This window comes from Megalobrama amblycephala, linkage group LG1, assembly GCF_018812025.1.
Source record: "Megalobrama amblycephala isolate DHTTF-2021 linkage group LG1, ASM1881202v1, whole genome shotgun sequence".
Classification (NCBI taxonomy): Eukaryota; Metazoa; Chordata; class Actinopteri; order Cypriniformes; family Xenocyprididae; genus Megalobrama; species Megalobrama amblycephala.
Window position 1 is genome coordinate 10197299 of NC_063044.1, and position 24821 is coordinate 10222119.

At 36.7% G+C, this 24821-nt stretch overlaps 1 protein-coding gene across 1 annotated transcript in view; it reads left to right on the forward strand.

Annotated features, from left to right (window-relative positions):
• LOC125250578 (NACHT, LRR and PYD domains-containing protein 12-like) overlaps positions 1-24821 on the forward strand; it is a 129535-nt gene that overhangs the window by 27449 nt on the left and 77265 nt on the right. The window contains 3 exon segments of the mRNA XM_048163219.1: positions 19927-20016; positions 20092-20229; positions 20938-20985. Coding sequence (XP_048019176.1) covers positions 19944-20016; positions 20092-20229; positions 20938-20985 — 259 coding nt within the window. The 5' untranslated portion in view covers positions 19927-19943.

Consider the following 24821-nt stretch of genomic DNA (forward strand, 5'->3'; position numbering starts at 1 on the left):
GCGGTGTATTGAGCGCATTTCTCTCACTGCAGCGGTCACGACGTGAGAAATATGGTGGTGAGTAAATAAGACTATTAATACAGCCTACATCATGTGTTCAGAGCTTTTATAAGCGCTAAGTTCCCGTACAAACTGAAAAGACCATCAGCGCAACTGAAGCCTTGTTTATTTAATGCATTAGTGGTGCGGGAATCATAAACATACTAGGCTGCTACTCTGAATCTTATAACGCTCCAAAAGTTTGATGAGATTTCCAGGAGCCATCCCAACACTGATGACAAAATGTGCGATCCATTTGAATTCTATTGAGAGTTAAATACTAAAATGCTATAGAGAAAGTCAAACGTGATCTAGACTGATGAACAAAAGTCTGAAAAGAGGACAAACATCATCTTGCGCCAACATTTATTAGGGAGCTTTTTAAACTATTCATGACCCACCCTTACTAGAATTTAGAGTTTTATTGTAGTGTTTATGGTAAATTTAACTTGTAGAATTTATAATCTATTAAGGGAATGTATTTTCACTAGATTTATATTACACCTGTGACATCTTCTGTTGTTTCTATAGGCTATGTGTAGGTTGCTATTTTTCATAAATGCTATGATAATGGAAAATGATTTAGTTTGACATCTTATGACACAATGAAGTAGAAAATTCTGTCAAACTGATAAGCTTACATGTGCGTAAATAATATAAAACTGAGTTTACAGAGGTTACCGGGAAACGGCTCTATTTCTGCTGTTCCATAAGCGCCACCTACTGACAGAGAGTGGTTTAAATGGGTAATAGTACACCACTTATGTTTTTTAGGACTACACCACTGAACTAAATGTACTGAATGTTGTTACCTAGCCAATTGCTGATACCTAATTTTACAGAGAGAAAAGTCATAAAAAACATCTGTGGTTGATTATTATGTCAGGATTAAATGAACGAGAAAGAAGGGATTTTTAATGAATTCATCTCATTATAATGGTCGGGTGATGGCGCTAAACGCCCATGATCATTGTCTTAAATGTGCTTGGTCAGGAGGGTTAAAGCATACAAAAATACATACAATATTGTACACTTATTGATGTATTTATTGTTGATGTGAGTTTTTATTATTGTTTATGGTTAGTTTAATGATTTTGAACATGCGTTAACCATGGAAAGTCAAATCTATATTTACTGCATTAATATAAGCTACCAATACTAAAGCTGTAGGTATGTATAATTACAAACTAAGTCACTCTGTTATCTATTTCTAAAGTAAGCTACATGTAGGATAAATGTATGTGACAAAGTTTCTGCGACAGCTCTCTTTCATCAGTGTCCGAATTCCTCGCTTCATTTTGTTCACTCCTTGCTTCTAGTGCACTCAACTGCAATGCACTATAGGCTATGGATTCGAGAATCGGTAAACAAGGAGCAATTTCAGACACAGCAACAGAGTCGACACCAAGAGTCGATTCCTGTGCTGGAGTCGACCCCCCCATCACTAATGAACATACTGTATTTCTGCAGCAGTTACAAAATCACCAGTTATTGTCTATCACAGCAAATCATTTATCTTCCCTCATAAATAAAGTAAATTAAAAATATCAGAAGCGGTAAGAACATATTCAAGGATTAATACTCATTCTTTCCATTTCACCATGTTGCACTTTGCTGAGCTGCTGTTCTTCACACTGTGAACTGTAAGACAGTTAAATGCTGTTGATCTGCAGTCCATCAGTACTCCAGTACAGTACAGTACATGTGAGTAAAGTTTACTAGTATACAGCCGCAGTCAGTGCAATTTAATTATCTTGGATTTCACACAGACACACAAGAAAGAAAATGCCTCATTTCGGCTCAGACTTCATCTGCACAAACTGTCACAGACTCCTAAAGACGATCTCAGACACTGGAGAACTTCATGCTGAGTCTAGATGAACCATCAGCACAGCTGTCAAATCTAACTAGCTCAAATCAATGACATAAATTGCAAGTAACTGAAGTATAATGCAGCTGCAGACTCACACAGATGCAGTTACTCATGTGTCCACTAGATGTCCTCCTGTCAGTGATGTTGTTGATGTGACGATGCATATTGTTACTAGTACAGGTAATGGTTACCACTAATCTGTCAGCAACATGGGATAATGTCTTTGTCAATGAAACAGAAGGCAGATGCTTAAGGAAACAGTTGAATATTTCTTCTGGGAAAAAATTATGAGTTATTTATTTTGATCCCAGCAAGTGATTGTCCTCTAAGAACTGAACATTCAAACATATTATGAATCAAACCCTGAAAGACGTACAGCCAGTTTACCGCAGTAAACGGGTCATTCTACAGAAACGTCCACTTTTGGTATGACAATGTCTTAAAATGTATTTCTTTTTCTAACATTTAAACTTAGACTACATTATTATATTACACCTTGACTTTATGAATACACATAAATTACAGCTTAATGATTTTTTTTTTTTTTTTTTTTTTTTTTGTGTATTTATTTAAAGACTGCATGTACCAATTACCAATTTTTTTTTGTCACTGGTGTTACCTTACTTCTCTGGCAATTTTGAAGGTTTTCATGAAATATTATTTCTCAATTTTTTTCAGCACATGCAGTCAGAGTTGCAGAAAAATAATGATAATGGAAAAAATGAGATTATGTGTTATTTATTTTAATCTGGTTAGTTAAAAGTGTGATTGAATGATGTTAGTTCATTTGCACAACCATGTATTTGCTATATAACATATATTTGTTATAAAAAGTAATGATGCAATCCTTTACATCTTATTTCATGAGTGTAGCAGAATTCAATGAATGTAAAATTATCATCATGTCACATGTGAGACATTTTATTTAATGTGACAGACAAAAAAACAGTAACACCAGTGACACAATGAATCACCAGAGATGTATACATAAGACCAAAGATCCTTATTCTTCAACTATAATTAAGTAGATGGGACTAAATTCTTACATTTGGTATACAATAAAATACTATCATTGACACACAAAACAGTCAGTAAAAGATCATAATCAACATTTTAAAACTGTCTGTAAAATATGCTGTCTGTAAAGTCGCTGCACTGAATTTAGCCAAATACCCTTAATTTAGCCATATCTGCCCAAAGGAGGATTAACAATGAGAAAGAAAATTAGAATCATGTAATCTTAGTGCTATTTAATGCAAAAGAACTAAATGAATAGCTTTGAATAAAGTTTATCTATAAACATGTAACACCACTGACAGTAACACCAGTGTGTCACAGTCTCTGTCTGTCCTGGACTCCATTTCCCATCATCCTCCCTGGCCCTCACCTGCACTTACTCCACCATCAGCTGATCACACAAACCTGTTCCCCATCAGCACCTCATCACACAGGACTATGTAACAAATTTGTACATGTTTAGTCAATTTATGGTTGAAATATATGAATATAATAAATCATATTATGATTAATTATGATGCATATATTGACCCAAGGGAGAATTAAACACATATTGTGAATTAATTACAACGAATTATAATCAATTACATATATGATTAGTTCTGGTTTAATAATTATTTAGAGAAACTATATTAGTTTGTCCAGCAAACCGTTAGCTCCTCATAGAATATTATAAAAGGAAGGTTATTCTCTGGCCACGAGAATGACCTTCCTATTATAGCATCAAAGCATAAAGCAATGGTGCTGGATCGAAAGAACGTTAAAGTGACCTGGTTTTTGTTGAATGAGCAGCAGAAACAATCTAGCATGAATAATGTGTTTAAACTACTAATACAGAGGTTATGCATCTAAACATATATACAGGATATACACATATATACAAGAGCGGAAGTAAAGGCAGGAAAAGAGAGAAGACAAGTAGCAAAACTTACTAACAGTTCTTGAGAGCCAGCACAGAAATCGGTTTCATTATCTAATAGAGAAACGGTAGTACTTGCATCAGTTTTGCGCGTTGAGTTTTGGTTCAGTGCTGCTGCAGTTCATTGGCTTCTTCCGTTTCCACGGGAAGATTTGAACTGGACTTGAAAGTTCGTTTTACTGGAGATGGTGGTCCCGAAAGATGAGCGCGATGGAAGCGCGGTCGCCGTGACGTTTGGGAGAGACGTGCGTGAGTGGCCGATGGATGATTCAGGGCAATCGGGAGAACACCCAAGAAAATCCTAGTGCTCCTCTTTTATGACAGACAAGCCGACACACCTCCTTGGGGTGGAATAGCCAATGACATAGGTGAAAAGTTGGCGGCAAACTTTCCTTTGTCTTGTTTTTTGGCTTGATTTGCATTATTTATAGAGGTATCAGATAGGAGTGTACTTTCTTCACAGTACCATTAAAAATAGAACAGTGCATTTTGCCGTTATGTGACATACCTCAGTGAATGAGACGTGGAAAGAGCTTTAAAACAAGACCAAACTTGCCTTAAGAAAAGCATATAAAAAAAGCTATAGTTTACAGTCAAATGTAATCGTTAGAAATGACACTAGTACAACTGCAATAATAGCAAGGCGTATACAGTGGGAATAACTATATGCAATTTGACAATACAACGGCGGTTACATTTATATTTGCGGGTACAGTCATATTTGTGCATACAATCTTCATGCGGGTCTGTGTGCGTGTATTTTCTCTTTTATTGCTGTTTTGGAATGCGTGCCTGGCTCGTAGTAACCCGATCCGAGGTGGCCGCAGCCCCTTTGAAGTCGCGAAGGAAATGTTCAGGAATCTATCGAAATAGTCATAAAAAGGGTCTTGTGATCCATTAGTGTCCGCCAGGCTCCCGGAGCCAATGTGAGATTTACAAACACAGTTCAGCAGGCTAAAAGCATTCTGAAAATTCCAAAGTTGGTTGGCCAAGACTGATTCTTGTACAGACGCTACAACTACTTAAGCACACCACTCACCTCCCTCAGTTGTCCGGTCTCGTTTATACATTCATATGCAAAGGATTACTCTATGTTGATCTCCAAGACGTCTAAAGCTACTATCCTGTTCCACTCCAGCGTGTTTCCTCAGTCTCCATGCTTCGTGTCTGTGTGTGAGTCTACCTACCTCCAACTGTTGTTCACTCCGTTAAGATCCATCCATCCCAGATCCACGTTTCTGTAAGACAAAGGACAATATCACTACTCAGTGACCTCTCTGCAAATTCTTCCTTACCTGCACCACTGTCTCCCTGCTGTTTGTTAAATAAACATCCTTCTACGTTCACCTCTGTGTCTCCATCCCATCTGTCCCTAACACAATGGCAATTTTCATGAAATGCGTTTTACAAAATGGCTGCTGCAAGGTATCAATCAACATGTTGTCAATCATGGTATGTTCACTAAGTAATTTAATCCATTTGTATTATAGTATTTTAAAATTCCCTAACAATAAAGTAGGTCATACCAGTGACTTCAACTAAAAGCTTCATATTTTTTTTATGTCATTTACATTATATATTTGATAGTTATGTATAATTGTATTTGAAATGGTAGAAAAACCCGTTTCTGAACTCAAAGCACTTTCCTTCTGTGCTCATGACTGTGGGGACGAGCACTTTTGTGGCGCTTGGAATTTTTATAATTAATTAAACAAATATTGCCACATTGATGGCTCAAGAAGGTGTAATTATTCAAATAACACATTGTTTCATGTTAAAATATAAAAAAATTGTAATGCTAAAGTGTTTTTCAAGTGTAATATTTCTGTAAAGTCTAGGGACAGAAAAGTGGACGTTTCTGTAGAATGACCGAAACACAGACAGACAATACTTTAGAGAGTGAACAATACTTTATATTATGATCCTGAGATGTCTCTCTTCACTGTCTAAAAGCCCTATTCGGACGGGATTAGTTTTACATGGGGAGGTGGGGGTAAAGTAATTATTACCAGAGCTTCTCAGTGATTTTAGTCCCATCCGAATGTGCCATCTCGGTAATCATTACGGACAATGTCAGTAAAGATTACGGCGACTTTTACCTTCTGTAAAAAGGTCCGGAAAAATTACCTCAGGTAATACTAATCCCGTTCAAATAGACCCGCTGTAAATATATACAGTAAAATTCCATCATTTCCTGTTTAAAAGTTGTTTTCTGCGTGTTTTTCAAGCATGGAAGCTCTTGAAGAAACATTCGTTTGTGTTGTAGGTGGTGGGACAAGTCTGTGGCAAACCTAAAGTATTTTCCACATACCTCTAAGGTCTGCACAGGATCAAAAATTAGCAGGCCAACTATAAACTGTTTAAGTTTTAACTCCTTGAACTTTTGTTTGTAAATCATTCATTGGCTCCGGCCTGGAGGACATTAACAGCCCACTTGACACATTTTATGGCTGTATCGATGGATTCCCGATTCCCTCCCTTGTGACTTCAAACGATCATGGTCAACTTGGATCGAATTACTGCGAGCCATGTGGCTGCATTCCAGACGACAAACTCCAATACACGTACACACACATACACAGAGACACACACAAACGTGCATGAAGAATGTAGGTACAGTTATCCTCAAAATATGACTGTGCCAAAGTGTAACCGTCATTGTATTTCAAGTTGCATGTACGTATCCCTAGTGTATAAGCTTAGCTATGACTCTAGTGGTGTTAGTTTCATTCTAAACGATAAAATTCGAGTATAAACTGTATCTTCCCTTTTATGTTTTTGCCACCTGACAAGTTTGGTTTCTTTGTAAAGCTCTCTTTATGCCTTATTCGATAATGTATGTCACATTACTGTAAAATGCATTGTTCTATTTTTAATGGTACTTTGAAGAAAATGTACTCCGATCTAACACTTCATAAACCATGCAAATGAGGTCATAAATGGAGACAAAGAAAAAGTTTGCCCGCCAAAATTGCACCCTTATCATTGGCTGTTTCATCCAAGGAGGCGTGTTGGCTTGTTTGCCCATAAAAGACACGCACAAGCATTTTTCTTTTGTCTCTCGATTGTCTCAATTGTCCCTCGCCATCTCGTGCACGTCTCTCCCGGACGTCTCGGCGACCGTGCTTCCATCACGCGCTCCTCTTCTTCGGGATGACCATCTCCAGCGAAACAAACTTTCAAGTCCTCAGTTCAAATCTTCCCGCGGAAACGGAAGAAGCCAACAAACTGCAGCCGCACTGAACCATCACCTGTATCTTTTTGAAACTCAGCACGCAAACTCATGCAAGTACCGTTCTTTCTATCTTAGATGCAATAAGTTATACGACCTAACAAAGTGATACTGATTCTTTGCTGGCTCTCAAAGGATTGTCTGTAAGTTTTGCTACTTGTCTTCTCTCTTTTCCTGCCTTTACTTTTGCTTTTGTATATACGTGTATTCTTAGTGTATATTTAGCTTATGTATTTGTAGTTTCATATATTAAATACATTATATTCATGCTCGAGTGTTCTGCTGCTCATTCAGAAAACCAAGTCACTTCTACGTTGATTCTGCAACATTGCTTTACGCTCTAATGCTATAATAGGAAGTTATTCTAATGGCCAGAGAACAACATTTCTTTCATTATAGTCTATGAGAAATCCCATAGTTTGCTGGAAAAACTAGGATAGTTTTTCTAGACAACTATTAAACTAGAACTAATCATATGTAATTGATTATAATCTGTTATAATTAATTCACAATATATGTGCATAATTCCCTCTTGGGCCGATCTATATCATAATTAATCATAAGGCGTTATGATTTAATATATAAATTTCACCCATGATTTGAGCTAAGTGATTAAATTCCTGTGATACGTTACATACCAATTCGGAGCAAAAAGATCGAAAGCACTTGTCAGAGTTAATTTTAGCTTTAGCTAAGTGCCTATTACCATCAGAACCCAATCAGAATTTAATTAATAAATTGTTTGACCGAACCTAACTGTTATATATAGTTTATATATTTAGATTATATGTGTTTGCGCGCATGGTATCAGGATGAAAGGGAGGTGACGGCAGTGCGTAAATCGAGTTACCCCTCCCACTTCTGCTAGTTTTACTGAGATGTCTTATCCCGTGCGAATTGGCCATTAATATTACAGACATCCTGAGGTAAAATTACATTACTCCACCTCCCCATGTAAAACTAATCCCGTCCGTATGGGTCATTGCTCACCAGTGTTGCCAAACCCCTCCCTCTGAAAATCTCTAGAACTACCCTCAAAAGTCAAAATTTTACACAAAAAGTTGACAAATATGAAAAAGTACAATCAGGTCTGCATATATGTATGTATGTATGTATAATACACACACATATATATATATATATATATATATATATATATATATATATATATATATATATATATATATATATATATATACAGGGAGTGCAGAATTATTAGGCAAGTTGATTTTCTGATCATATTTTTTTCCCAAGCACATTTTACCAATTCCAATCCACATCAATCTTAATAACTACTATTAATATTGTTTTTAATCATTTATAAGTGATATATAATTGTTCATGAAGGCTGGAAATGAAAAATGCCTTATATTCAGGTGTGCAGAATTATTAGGCAAGTTTTCTTTTACAGGCAAAATGAGCCAAAAAAGAGATTTAACTCAGACTGAAAAGTCAAAAATTATTAAATACTCATGAGAAGGACGCAATACTAATGCAATACTAGAAATTGCAAAGTTAAAGCATGACCAAGGGACAGCAAAATGCTCATTGGGTCAGCGGGGTCAGACAAAAACAGGTGGAAAAGAAAAGACACATGTTAACTGCAAAATAATTAAGAATTAAGGTGAAGAATTAAGTGTGAAACCATCAGGAACCCTTTAGTCTCCAGCGCCACCATTTTCCAGAGCTGCAACCTACCTGGAGTCTCCAGAAGTGCAAGGTCTCAGGATCTCAGAGACTTAGGTTAGCTAAAGAATCCTAAAAAATGACCTGCACTTGATAAGAATCACAAGCTGAAGTGTTGTGAAATACATGAAGACTGGGTTTTTATAGGCCTTATAAACAGACAGCTTGAGAATGACTCCTGATGGACCAGCACCACATCCTCTTGTACCACTGTTTGAAGAATTTATCCAGAATCTGGCAGTAAGGTGTTTGAGTTCACTTTTAGTCCATCTCTTATCCTGAAATGTCTGTCTTGCAGAGATGGACTAAAAATGATCTTCCAAAACTTACTGCCAGATTCTGGAAGATAAATTCTTCAAACAGTGGTACAAGAGGATGTGGTGCTGGTCCTTCAGGAGTCACTCTCAAGCTGTCTGTTTATAAGGCCTATAAAAACCCAGTCTTCATGTATTTTATAACACTTCAGCTTGTGATTCTTATCAAGTGCGGGTCATTTTTTAGGATTCTTTAGCTAACCTAAGTCTCTGAGATCCTAACACCTTGCACTTCTGGAGACTCCAGGTAGGTTGCAGCTCTGGAAAATGGTGGCGCTGGAGACTAAAGGGTTCCTGATGGTTTCACACTTAATTCTTCACCTTAATTCTTAATTATTTTGCAGTTAACATGTGTCTTTTCTTTTCCACCTGTTTTTGTCTGACCCCGCTGACCCAATGAGCATTTTGCTGTCCCTTGGTCATGCTTTAACTTTGCAATTTCTAGTATTGCATTAGTATTGCGTCCTTCTCATGAGTATTTAATAATTTTTGACTTTTCAGTCTGAGTTAAATCTCTTTTTTGGCTCATTTTGCCTGTAAAAGAAAACTTGCCTAATAATTCTGCACACCTGAATATAAGGCATTTTTCATTTCCAGCCTTCATGAACAATTATATATCACTTATAAATGATTAAAAACAATATTAATAGTAGTTATTAAGATTGATGTGGATTGGAATTGGTAAAATGTGCTTGGGAAAAAAATATGATCAGAAAATCAACTTGCCTAATAATTCTGCACTCCCTGTATATATATATATATATATATATATATATATATATATATATATATATATATATATATATATATATATATATATATATCCCCATTTTAGGGACACCCTAAAATGGGACACCCATTCATGACAACTCAACAGCTCAACAATAAAGTATGTGAACTTGAACACATTTTTATTTTATATTATTTTACATTTGATTAATTATTTCTGAAAGAGAACTCCTTCAGGAGTGTGCGAAGTTGTCACTCTGTAAACTAACTTTTTTAAAACTTTGTTTTTAACTGTATATGACAGACTAGGATTCTTTTTTTGTGTGTTATTGTATATATAAAAGTGTGTGTGAATATATACCAATACCTATACCGATGCCTATACGCTTATTAATTTCTTTTTTTTTTTTTTGATGTGGCAGTTTTTCAAGCACAACACAGTGAGACTAATGAATGTAAGACAGCTTCTTTATTATTGCTCTAATGAAAAAAAATAATTTGTATGTGCTTGTCACAAACTTAAAGCACACATTTCAGTGTCCAATAAACTTCAAAGGGCATAATTACCAAAGTCATAATAAAAAAAAACAAACATCAAGTCTTTTTTAATCTGCCTTTCAAAAAAGTGCTAAATAAATATTACAGAACAAATGTTTATAACATAACACTGTGAACCAATGTATACAACCAGGTGACCAGATTTCTTATTTACTGAACTGTTAAAATCAGTAGGCTCTATCGCATTTGCACTCGTAATATTTGGGACAAAAACAGCACTCGTGTGATGTTGCTAAACTCATATGTAGGGTTCACTTAGTTTTGTCGTGGTCACAGCATATTAACTCTTTGAATCTCGTTCAGCAAAATGCACAAATCTTTACTCAAATAATTTCCTTCATGGTCCGAGTCATTCGTTCTTTTGTCACGTGACAGCTGTATAGGCTATGCACAGGAAACAGAAATGATTACTTCACCTCTGGAGTCCCTACACCGGTCTGAGTCGTTCAGTCTTTTGTCATGTGTCAGCCATATAGGCTATGCACAGGAAACGGAAATGATTGTTCATTCTTTGAGTCCCTACACCGGTCCGAGTCGTTCGGTCTTTTTTCACGTGACCCCACTCAAATGTTTACATATGATACATAATACTGTGTGTAGTTACCTGTATGATCCACAACTGTTTGTTTTGTGATGGTTGTTCTTGAGTCCTGAGCAGTAAAACTGCCCAACGTTCTTAAGAAAAATCCTCCAGGTCCTGCAAATTTTTTCTTTTTCCAGCATCTTCTGCATATTTGAACCCTTGCCAGTAGTGGCTGTATGATTTTGAGATCCATCTTTTCACACTGAGGAAAACTGAGGGACTCAAACACAACTATTAAAAAATGTTCAAACATTCACTGATGCTCCAGAAGGAAACATGATGCATTAAGAACAAGGGGGTGAAAACTTTTGAACAGGATGAAGATGTGTACATTTTTCTTATTTTGTTTAAATATCTTATTTTTAATTTATTTATTGCCCTTTGGACGCAACAGAAGATTCTTACATGTTTCCCTGAAATTAAGTACAATTTACCTTGATCTTCACATTCAAAATGTAATCATTATAAATAATAATAATAAAAAAGTAATAAATTGAAGGGAAATTGCTAGGTGAAACAACAAACAGCCACCCACAAATAATTTATAAACAAAGCATCAGGCTGTCTTTGAGTTCACAAGAACAACGGTTAAAGTTACTCGTCAGGCTACAGAAGAATACCAAAATTCTTCCATTACATTAGGTCTTATACAGTGGTTCCCAAAGTGGGGGTCGCGAGACATCGAGGGAGGGGTCGCGAGATGATTTCCAGAAAATATAATAATGATTAGAAATAGCATATTTTATGAATAATTGTAACAAAATACTAAAAATATTAGTTTAAATTAAAAACAAAAACCATGCAAATATAAAAAGCAGTCAACCTTTCGATTTTCCTTCCCCTCAACCGTGACTCCTGAGGTGATTACGACAGATTAACCAGATATTAGCAACAGCATCAGTTGCAGCAGGTCAGTTTACAGCACCATGTTAAACATTCAGATATGTGCAGGTAGGTAATTCTTAAGGCTTTAAGCTTTGGATATTATTTTTGTCGAAATGAAACGTTGGTTAATATCGTCCAACAGGGCCGTGCACAGACATTTTAACCCTTTAAGACCTGAAGGCTTTTTTAGAGTTTTTTTTTCTGAGCGACACACACAAAAGTAAAGACTCATAACTCCAAAACTCTAGCAAGGAGAGTCAAAAGGTAGGTATCATTTGATAGAAAACATTTTAAATTTTAAGAAAATATAAATTACATTACATTTGGATATTTTCTTGCTGAGAAACAGCTGATAAAAGACAAAAAATATATATAATTTTTTAAAAATAATTTTTCTTTTTTTTATTTGACATGGAATAACTCAGGAACACAATAAGATCACTAAAAAATTCTTTTTTGGTGATGCTCTCCTATATGTGAGCTGCATCTGGTTCAAATATCGTGGTGATAGCATAAAGAATAGTTTGAAAAATTGTTGTTCATTTTTTCCGCAGCCAGGTGGCGCCAGCGGGCGGTAAACTCTGGTTTAGTGGTGCTTCTCAGCACTCGTTAGGAGTTTTTCAAAATGATTAGATGCATTAAAAAGATGAGATTCTAAGCTTTGAAATGATATCTATTTTGTGTTATTCCACGTTGGAAAACGAACATGGATGGGTCCGGGAACATTGGATACACACTGCATCCCGAAGAGATGAGAGACATGTTTTTAGCCAAGTATGTTAAATCATTCTGTGAGTAATATCTTGTGATCAACGCAATATATTATATTGATTTTGGACATTTTAATCTTGAGAATCTGCTTTAAATATTGATGTGCCATTTTTTTATGATCTGTGCATTTTTCATGAAGTTATGAGCACGTGAAATATACATACTTGTATTCAGTTAACGGCTGTGCTGTTTTTGTTGTAAACGCATATTACTCAGACTCATTAGAGGGTGAAAACAACGCAACAGAAGCATGTTGGAGGCTTGATATGAAAGTTTAAAGTCTCTGGTTTTGTATGCAAAAAGAATTTTTGTGCTACCTATATGGATTCAATTTTTATTGGCTTTTAAAGAGAGACACGCAAATGGGAGCGCCGACGCTCCATCCGGTGTTAAGGGGTTAAGGGGCAGTGACCCAAACCAAAAAAAGGGGCACTAAAGGGACGGTGGGGGTGGCAGTGGGAGACTGCACCTTCACTTTGACTCTTTTTAGTTGACTCTTGGACAATATCTTCTTAAAGAATGAATACATTTTTTTTTACAATCACGTTGTCACAGACACGCCAGGTTCTCCCATCAGCCAATCACTGCGTACTCCCTCACCTGAGTACTGAACACACACACCTGATCCCCATCAGCACCTCATCACCACGGACTGTAAGACACTGCAGACACCTTCTGCCAGTTGTCCGATCTCGTTCCAAAGAATGTGAAGGCAGATGCCTTATCCCGTCTCTACACCTCGGAAGAGACCAGTGAAGAACCCGAGCCCATTCTCCCTGAGAGCATCATCGTGAGTCCCATCCAATGGTCTCAGACATCTGTGCCCTCATACCATACCAATGCCTCTACCAACGCTCTGGTCACACCTAGGGGTGGATTTTATCACCGACTTCTTTTTTGGCTGCCTCTGACAACAATACCTGCATCCTGGTGGTAATTGACAGATTCTTCAAGTTCTGTAGATTGATTCTCCTCAAGGGACTACTGCCATGGAAACCGCCAAACTCATGTTTAACCACATCTTCAGATTCTATGTCATTCCTGAAGATATTGTGTCTGACCATGGACCCCAGTTCACTTCACGAGTGTGGAAGGCTTTCTTCTCCCTCCTAGGTGTGTCCTACTGTCCTACTCTCCTACTGTCACAAACACGCCAGGTTCTTCCATCAGCCAATCACTGTGGACTCCCTCACCTGAGTACTGAACACACACACCTGATCCCCATCAGCACCTCATCACCACAGACTATAAGACACTGCACTCACCTTCTGCCAGTTGTACGATCTCTTTCTTATGAAGGACTCATCTAGTCGATCTCCATATCCTCTAGAAATACCTACCAGTTCTACTCCAGCTTGTTTCCCAGTCTCCGTGTCTCCATCGTATGTGTGTGTGAGTGTGTTCACCTTCCTCCGTCTCCAGTCATCTACTCAGCCGCCATTCCATGTACCTGCAAACAAAGAAAAGTATCAGTTTGTTTATTCCATATCATCTATATCATTTCACCGTCTACTTGCCTCCTCTGCTGTGTTTCAAGTACTCTGTCTCAATAAACATATTATCTGCTTACCATCTGTGTCTCTCGCCATTCTGTCCGTAACACACATATTGTAACCATTATTAAGATTAGTGCTAATTCAATTTACATTGTTGTGTAATTGAATTTAAGTTGTTGTAATTATTCTTACATTCATATAATTTCTAGCATATTCCTTTTCTCTCAGCCACCTGTTATTGTCTGATTTGGCTGATGCTCAGTGGATCTCCTTCACTCTCTGAGCCTGCCTCAGTTTAATTTTAAATGGAAGTATAAAAGATTAAATTTAATATTATAAAGCATAAATCTATACACTGTGTTTCAAATTATTATCCAAATGATATATCAGTAGGATTTCAGTAAAATAAAACTTATTTCTCATATCTTTTTAGATAACCATATCAGTCTCAGACAGATTTGTTCAATAGTTTGCCAGGTCTTTATAGGTAAATGGAAAACCTACTTAAATTAGTTGTTCCACATTATTAAGCACAGTTCTTGTGCAATATGGAGAGGTAGAAAGATCTTTCTGAAGATAAAAATCATGAAACTGTGCAATGCCTTGAAAAGTCATGAAAACAACCTATATTCTGCAAACACTGAATAGAGATTATTGAACTGCTAAAAGATTTGTGAGTGATTCAGAGCACAGCAGAACTCACTCAGATAAAGGCTTATTAAGGAAAGTTTCTGTCAAATTAATTGTATTAAGAGGCAGCAAACAGGCATTTAAAGCTGCTGGAGTCTCAAGAAACTCTCCATACAGGCTGGCAGTTGGTTTTACATTTACCTAAGAAGACCTGGCAAACTATTCATCAAACCTGTCTGATAAGAAAGATATGAGTAATAAAACAAACACTTTCTTTGACAAACTAAAACCTGAATTTGTATTTGACTGAAATCCCAGTCACTTGCATGATAATTTTAAAACTCATATAGAACATTTATAGTATGTTATAATATTATAAATGTTTTGTTATAGATTACTAGTATCAACTAAGAATTGATTACAATGCAAAATATTTTTTACAGGAGTTAAAGTGTGACAAACTGCCTGCTGAATATTCCGTATGATTTACCTCCCTTACGAAAATTAACCATGTTTTATTATAGTAAAAACATGGTTTCTGGTGTTTTGATAAAAAACTATAGGACTTTGGTTTTGATTACTATTTCTATTTAACCACACAAATGCTATAGTTAAGCTGTGGTTTTTGTAGCAGAATTATAGTTAATTTGTGGTTACCATGGAACAACTACAATTATTTATTTTTAATTGTAGTAAAACCATGGTTAATTTTCGTAAGGGCTGTTGGCGTGCTGAAGTTTTTAATGTGTGCAATAATGAATGACCTTTAGCAGCCTCCCTTCCCTATGTCTTGTCTTGGTCTTTTTTTTTTTTTTTTTGTGAAGGCATTGTTTTTTGTCTACCATGTGTTCCAACAACAGCAAATTGGTGTTATTTATATTATATAAGATCGGGTAAAATAATTTGATTAGACACAAATTAAAATTCTCTTCCAAGAACGTGGATGTTCAGTACAAGTTGTTTGCACTATTAGAGGAACAGGAGCAAAACATTAGGCTACTGAAAGAAATGCAAAACCAAACTACCAAATTACTAATTCCACGGCCCAACCTGTATGTGGATTAAAGCATCTACCTGTCAATGGGACGAACTTAAGGAACTGTCATCTCCAGTGGTGTATAAAGTACTCGAAAACCATACTTGAGTAAAAGTATAGATATCTTACCAGAAAATTACTTTGGGAGCAAAAGTTTTAAAGTATCATTTTTTGTACTTAAGTACGAAAAGTATTTTTTGATATTAAACGTACTTAAGTATTGAAAGTAAAAGTTCAAGTAAATGTAAAATACAAAATGAGCAAAAAATATTATTAAAAATTGTTCAATACACAGTTTGAGCAGTAGGATTATGGATATAAACTAATGCAAATGAATGGTAACAATAGTGACATTAAACAGTTAGTGATTTTGTCACATTGTTTTAACCGCTTGAGGTACTAATGTTATCCTCATCTATCGGCCTCGACGGCAAACTGTTCTCCACTAATGCAGCATCTAGTCAACAAACTAATTACTTTATAATGATATGAAAACATGTACTGTAGTTTACTGTATAACATACCCTTTTGTTGTCTATTTTAAATCCGTTTTTGAAGTGTCCCGCTCTGTGCAGCGTGCATCACGTGTATCTTTCAAAGTATAGAGGGTATGCATCGACGTCACTTTCCCGCCGAAAACGCGCTCCCTCAGCTGGACTGAGTGGCAAAATAGGGGAAACTGTGAAAACGCGAGTAAAACTAACGATTACACTAAAGGTTGGAATTGAAAGTGTTTCTTACAACTTGTCAAATAAACCTAATCCATGGATATTGACATGCAGCCAGGAGTCGTGTTTCCTGACATTTATATGTGCCTGATTTCGACGCCGAAATGTTTCTGACAAATTTTTTGTCAGTGTTTATTTTAAAACACACAATTATGCAGAATATAAGATGGAAAATATTTAATTGATGATTTGTCAACATAATATATAACAATACAATATACAGTATGATTTTTACCTCAAAATCCAACAATTTTACACAAAATGATAACTGCAAATCCATGTTTCTCTGCTGGAGTCCAGCTGTTTCTGTGAATTGCAGTGATCCATTTGCTTCTTTTTTCTGTAGCTTTCGGCAGTCTTTAAATATCTACCTCAGGTTTTGTGTCAAAGCTATTTAGTCAGTCACAAAGCTCTTTCCCGAATTAGATGTGTTTTGTGTGTTTTTCACGGCATTCACGCTGAAAACCAATGCTGCCGCTCAGTCTTTTGCCACTCAGTGGGCGTAACCGCAGTCGTAACGGTCGACGGGGATGTCACGTGCATACATGCTCTATACTAAACCAAGGATGCACGCGGATGACTAAGTTCTACACATGCGCAGTGCAATTTTTTCTATACTATTACCAGACATCGTGTCATTGGATCAGATAAGAAAAATAGTGCATCCACCATTGCATCATAGTTCAGAAGATACACCAAGAGAACAGGACTCAAAAACGATGGAGAAGGCATGCTTTTGAGTTTACTCGTCTCATTTTTCAATCACTTCAAATGTGGTCAATCACTACAATGTGTTAATCCGTGCCTGACAGCGAGTCTCAAACACCATTGTTTCTTCCTTCTTATGTAAATCTCATTTGTTTAAAAGACCTCCGAAGAACAGGTGAATCTCAACATAACACTGACTGTGACGCAACAGTCCGGATCATTAATATGGACGCCCCCAATATTTGCATATTCCAGCTCATGTTCAAGGCATTAGACAAGGGCAGCCAGTATTAACGTCTGGATCTGTGCACAGCTGAATGAACAGACTAGGTAAGCAAGCAAGGAAAACAGCGAAAAATGGCAGATGGAGCAATAATAACTGACATGATCCATGATATTTTTAGTGATATTTGTAAATTGTCTTTCTAAATGTTTTGTTAGCATGTTGCTAATGTACTGTTAAATGTGGTTAAAGTTACCATCGTTTCTTACTGTATTCACGGAGACAAGACTGTCGTTATTTTCATTTTTAAACACTTGCAGTCTGTATAATTCATAAACACAACTTCATTCTTTATAAATCTCTCCAACAGTGTGTAATGTTAGCTTTAGCCACGGAGCACCATCAAACTCATTCAGAATCAAATGTCCAAAACATCCAAATAAACACTGTACTTACATGATTGGACATGATGCATGAAGAACACTTTGTAATTTTTGAGGGTTATATTAGCTGTGTGAACTTTGTTCATGCTGTTTAAGGCAGTCGCGAGCTCGGGGGCGGGGAGCACGAGGATTTAAAGGGGCCATGCAGCCTGAATCGGCGCATATTTAATGATGCCCTAAAATAGGCAGTTAAAAAAATGAATTAAAAAAAATATATGGGGTATTTTGGGCTGAAACTTCACAGACACATTCAGGGGACACCTTAGACTTATATTACATCTTTTGAAAACACATTCTACGACACCTTTAAAGATGCTAAAGAGGATCTTTTCGTCGACTGAGAAACCAAAGACTGTTACTGAGTTTTTGAAATGAGCGCATGCGTAAGAACAACCCCCTCCTTTGAAGGAACGCCTCCCAAAACTCGTAAACACTCGTATTGGAACACGAGTGTTTACCACCGGCATTCACTGTGTTGTGTTAGTGGATTCATTATGTCGGACTCACCGCAGGTAACTCGTAATCTGTAGTTGTTACTCCTGTCTCCTGACAAAAACATTGCATGCGGCGCCTGTGGAGTGTGGAAAGTTACTGGAGTGCGCAGCTGCGCTCGTCTCTCACAAGGAACGTCATGGCAGTGATTGACAAGCCAGAGGGCCAATCATTTACGCGATGATCGTTTTAAGGCCCTACCTCGTGCACAGATGATGTATATTAATATTATTACTTTCAGTGCACCTAATAAATAGTCTTTTACCAGTTAGTAAAGACAGTTTCAAGTAATATTGCAAAAATGTATAAAACAAAACATCCTCTTTAGCACTTTTAATCACATAAATGTCGACTTTAAAAGTCGATCGTTTAACTCCTTCAAAGCGCAATGCTGACAAGCCATGTTCAGTAACAACTTTTGGATTTGAAATAAAAATAAGTAAATGTTGTGTTTGTGATAAACAGCCACGGATCAGTTGCGCACTGCAAATGCGGCATATGTGAAAGCACAATAGCGCGTGCTGCATATGTACTGGCATGTTCACCTAAATGCCAGGTAAGGTACCATTTTCCTTGCTTTACCCGAGGCAAAAAAGCCATGTGTTGTCTGTGTAACAGAGACTTTAAATTATATGCATCTATGGTGAAATTACTAGTTTTTCGCATTAATATATGTTTAATTTATGTTTATTAATGCGAACAGTGCGCTATCGTTTTAATCAGTGTTCGAACTATAGCTTACCGTGGACTTTGGGGGAGCCCACTTGACTTTTTTTTTTTTTTTTTTTTTTTTTATACAAAGGGGGAGTTACAAAGATACATAACAGCTATGACTGTGTACACTAAAGCAACTATATAGGATCACTATACAGAATTTACCCTATTTTATACATTATAGACACGAATTGATATGAATGAATGATATTTTTGCAATTTTACAGGTCAATCCATGATGATCACATTTCACAAAAATGAAATTGCACGTCAAAATAACACATTGTCAATATTTTTTGAGACCCCCCAAAATTTTACAAATCACGTTTTCAGGGGAGCCCAGGTCTTATTAAGGGGAGCCGAGCTCGCCCTAGCTCCCCCGTAGTTCGCACCCTGATCACGGGTGCCAGTTGTTCATCTTTCACCAATACTAATCTGTAAGAACACATACATAGATACAAAGGATGCATAGCTTCTCCAAGGTTGAAGTTGGTTGAGCAGAATATTTCCACAAAACATATAGATAAGTTGTTCTTTGTTATTCTCTAGTGTTTACGTAATTATATGACTGACTAAGTAAAATCTTATAAGCTTGAATAATTAATTAAAAATCATGAAATGTGTAGAAGGATAAATATTAATTGTAGGTTAATACCTTGATTACAAATCACTTAAAATACATACATTGAAGCGGCAGTGGATTCCAGAATCTACCCCCTTCACATTCAATAACTCATAATATACTTTATAATTGCTGCTTGCGGCTATATTTTATTTACTTTTTATTTTCAAATACTGCCTTATTTATTTTTGGAAAGCAATTCAAAAGCTTTTTCTTCATGTCCAACAGCAGTGAGTGAGTGAAGGATGATGGCATCTGTTGATCAGCATTGTGACACACGAGAGGAGCAGGAAGAAGACAAGCTGAAACACAAGGAAGGTAATGAAGAAAAGAATATCAGTAATGTTAAAGTTGTCATTTAGGAAATGTAATTAATCTCTGTCTCTATTCCAGTCCAGATGAGCAGCAGCGCTCACACTGGAGTCATTGTTGATCTGAATGCTCAGACGGGAGCAGCTGTAAATGCTCCTGTACTCACTGGAAACACCATCACAGGACCAGTGAACATCATCATGAACCCTGCAGGAAACGGTACTATCACTATAGCTGTGCTCACTGAGACACAATGCTTATTAGCTGTCAGTTGATAGTTGATAGTTTGATAAGTGAAATAATGCTCAGTTATTGTGAACCCTTCTCCTATTCATGTAAGTTCATGTAATAATTAGATTTCTCTTACTCTTAAGATTGCTTTTCAGTCCCTCTCAGTGATCAATGGTCTGTAGCTGTGGAAAGAATTATCACACAAACAGAGTCATGTCCCAAAACTTCAATCTTAATTGAGCAGTTTACTCAATTTATACTTTACTTAGAAAAAAGTGACACCCCATCCTAGATGTTGCCCTCCAGATGGCGCACAAAGATAAAACCATAAAAGGAATCACTTCACAGTCAGAAATATACAAATATGGAACACAACATAATAAAGAAATAATAATGAAAAACAGGAACAAGGTGGCTAGAAATAAGAGGGAAAGAAACATATGAGTTGTTTTTCAGTTACAGAAAAATACAAAAGAGGCTATGTGACATTTTTTCACTCATACATTCTCTATGGTGTCTGAACAAAGGAAGTGAATGGTGACTTATATTACACTCAGAAGGAGAATAAAAGGGAGGCCTCTAAATCTGTTCATTTTATGGTCATATTGTTCATAGGCAGACATGCTTTAGCCACAGTATTTTCTTTTGTGTCTGTATATACATTTTTTTCTTCCCTCCTTTTCTCTCTCCTCACAGAGCCACAAAATATCACAGAGACAGCAGAGAAACACAGAGAAGAGAAAGGTATAGTATTGACAGTCGTATTCTCTTTAACACTCTGAGGTCTGAAAACGCGCCGGCGCGTTTTGCAGGTTTTTTTTCACATTGCAGCAAAACAGACTTAAAATACTCTGTCATTTTTTGTCATAGAGACATAAGTAATATATCAATTGAAACTATAGAATATCTCCTTTTATTTGTATACACTCAGAGTAAAAACACAATGTTGTGCTTTTTGTAAAATAAAGAAAACTAACATGATGCATGATTTCTCCTCTCCCTCTGAACGAAGTCCAATCTGATAGTTCTCAGAAAATGAACTGTAACTTAGTGAATACTAATCACAGAAAAATTAAACTTATGTCTAAAAACGTTGAAATGTCAGGTTTTAAATCATGTAAGTCAAATCGAAAACAAACCTTCTGTGTTTATGTAATCTGTATGAAAAGAGAGCCATGTCAGAAGTCCGTGATTCAGCTCATTATCCGCTAATGCGGCCACGCCCACGGAGCCAGCGCTATTCAGACGCAAATTCAGAGGCAATACATGTATTCATCGTCTCAATCGTGTATTTATTGTCTTGAAAAGTGTTTATCTGGATGTAAAAGTCATGGTTAGCGAGCTCTAGAAGACATGCAGTTAGTTCCTGTTTTCTTTTCTTCTATAGATGAATTTTAGATGAGTTTTTGTTTCTTTAGCGCCCTCCGGCTGCAGTATGAATTGGAAACTCCATTCTTGGAAGAGCCTCTTCTTCTTTTAGATGAATTTGTGGACTAAAAATGCACAGAGAGCGCCCTCCGACTTCAAGGATGAATTGAAAACACCAGCGCTCATAGTAATGACAATGACTATTAAATAAATATAACTCCTCTGTATAGAAAATTGACATAAGCATATGAGAATCCAATATTTCTCCAAATGTGCATGCTTTTAAACTAAAAGCCTATATTCAGACTCTTTGCATCACAGAAATACATTATATTTTAAAGTATAATATAAAACCATTACTTTATATTGTAATAATATTTTTCTGTATGTTTCATATATCATGATGAGCTTGAGACATCACAGAAGGTTTTTTTCACAGCCTACCTGACTGAAAGGCCTCATTAATATGCAAGTCATTTCAGCTCATTACTATCCAATTCTTTTGTCTTCTCAGGTGAGAATGGCCCATTATTCAGTGGTGATTCACGCCTCCACACATACTGTGTTTCTTGGCAAAAAGTGTCTTACAAAAACTAAATCAATATATTGTTTTATATGAAGGAGTAGGCAGCATAATTTTTACATAATTTTGAAGCAAAAACTCTAGTTTACAACCTCCAATACCTAAAGTATTGTAAACACAGATTTACTATACTTTTTTTGGCCTTATTTCAGTGACTTAAGTTTTTTGTTTTTTCAATAACCACGCATAAATGTTATTCCTTCAAAAACACAAACATGTACATACATGTTCCTCACATATTATTGTAGCCTAGTTTGTGCTGAATACAGTGTAATGACACTTTTTCCATTAATATGTTTATGAACAACTGAAAAAAGCACAAATGTCAGGGCATGTCAAAACTTCTCCAGGCCCCAAATCAGCCTCAGACTCCAGAGGGTTAAGGCTAGTTCACACTGCACCATCAGATGTCGACCAACACCAATAGACATGAATGCCAGGTTTTGTCAGATCAGTGTTTTCCCTGTTATGGGGCTTTCACACAGGACTCGGTATGCGCTGCGCTCGCCGCTGCACTTCAGATACAAAGCGATTTGCGCTACACTGGCCAGAGCACAGTAGGCAGAGTTGTCCAAACTTGTAGCGGGAGTTTTATAAGTCTAGCCATTTGATTGTTGTTCCACCTTTCGGTCAGCAGCAAAGTATATGTCCCGTGCTAAGAAGCGAATGATAGCACTAGCCCTGCTGCTTGTAAGAAGAAGAAAAAGAGCAGCTCTTGACAGTCTCTATCATGTCTCCATGACACAGCTTTTCTCCTGGGTAGGGTTGCACCACCCATTTGGAGTTCTTTCTTAAGTTGGAATATAAAGTCCACACTAGTGGCTTAGTAACTACTAGCTAGTTTGTAACTAACTCTGTATTTTATTCGGTTGCACCATTTGTTCTTAAGGCAGAATGTAGCTAATAGCTCGTAAGATCTCCGTAAAGTAATGCGTAGTCGCATAATATGATGTTTACCCTCAGTGATCCTTCAAAAATGTGAGCAGAAGTTGGTGAAATGCCATGAATTTCAGTTTATCCTTCATTCTGACTTATGTTGCCTCACGTAGTTACAGTAAAAATAAGTTTCTGTTAAATACAATAGCCTACTTAATCATGAATATGTTTTTATAAGTAGGCTAAATAAATTACATTCGGAAACTGTATTTGAAACTAAATGAATAAGGATTAATAAATAAATACTGATACAAAAAAAAACATAAGAAGGAACATTTATTGATTATAACTGATTTTATTTGACATGCACAACACGGAGTGATGGGACGAATGCACACAACGGCGCGCTGTTTAGGACGGGTTCGTGTTGAAGAGTGGCTAAGTAATATTTTCACATAATGTTCTCTCTCTTAAAATGTAAGCGAGTGTAAAATATGTCAGCAGCATCATATATGTGTAAAGAATGAAGTCTGTCAGGTAAAACAAGAGCTTATTGATGCAGTTCAGTCAGTCTGCTATTTTATTCCAACCGTTACTCCTGATAGGAGGCTTCCGTAAATATTTATTGTATACGTAGAGTTACACTTCAACTAAATTTAATGGTGCAACACAAACATATTTAGTAGTGCGTAAGTTGTAACTTAGTGGCCATTTACGTCAAAACTAGGCTACGTTGTAACTTACTCACAGCTGGTGCAACCGGCCCCTGATGTCTCTATATGACCAGCAAAATTCCAACACAGACAATAGCTGTTCATCCATTTTGCTTTCTGATTGTTTGGATGCCCCGTTGCTATTGGTCACGTGGGTAATCGTCACAGAGTTGAAAGTTGAACTATTTTGAACTTTGAGCGCGGCGTGCACGCTTTGGTCGACACAGCAACAAACCGTCCTCGTGCGGTGCAAGCCATTGAAATAAATGGGTTTCATTGCGCAGCACATACCGCGTCCTGTGTGAAAGGGCCTTTAGTGTTGGGCGGTGTTTGTTTTCACCAACTGACATGTTCATTCACCTTTTGTCGTGAGCAGGACTGTGATCTGGTGATTGATCAGCGTCAGTCTGTACAGCGTGAACTTGGCTTTTTAAATTGTTTCAGGGGTTATTTAATGGTCGGATGTATTTTGAATTTGGACACCAGTCCAGGAGCCTAATGTACAGAAAATCTATGTTTCATCCTAAATGTGTATGTGTACACACAAAAGGTAGAGTCTTTGAACGGAGGACTTATAACACTATGTTTTTCACAATTTTCATTATACCTTACATACAAGAACTAGAGCATTCACTGCCAGCTGTTCCTCAAACCCTACCTTCTGTACTGAGTTTACAAATTAGGCATTAAAGGATTAGTTCACTTTCAAATAAAATTTTCCTGATAATTTAATCACCCCCATGTCATCCAAGATGTTCATGTCTTTCTGTCTTCAGTCGAAAAGAAATGAAGGTTTTTGATGAAAACATTCCAGGATTTTTCTCCTTATAGTGGACTTCAAGTGGCCTCCAAACGGTTGAAGGATCCAAATTACAGTTTCAGTGCAGCTTCAAAGGGCTTTAAACAATACCAGACGAGGAATAAGGGTCTTATCTAGAGAAACCGATCGGTCATTTTTGAAAAAAATTTTAAATGTATATAGTGGTGTGAAAAAAGTGCTTGCCCCCTTCCTGATTTTTTTTTTTTTTTTTTTTTTTGCA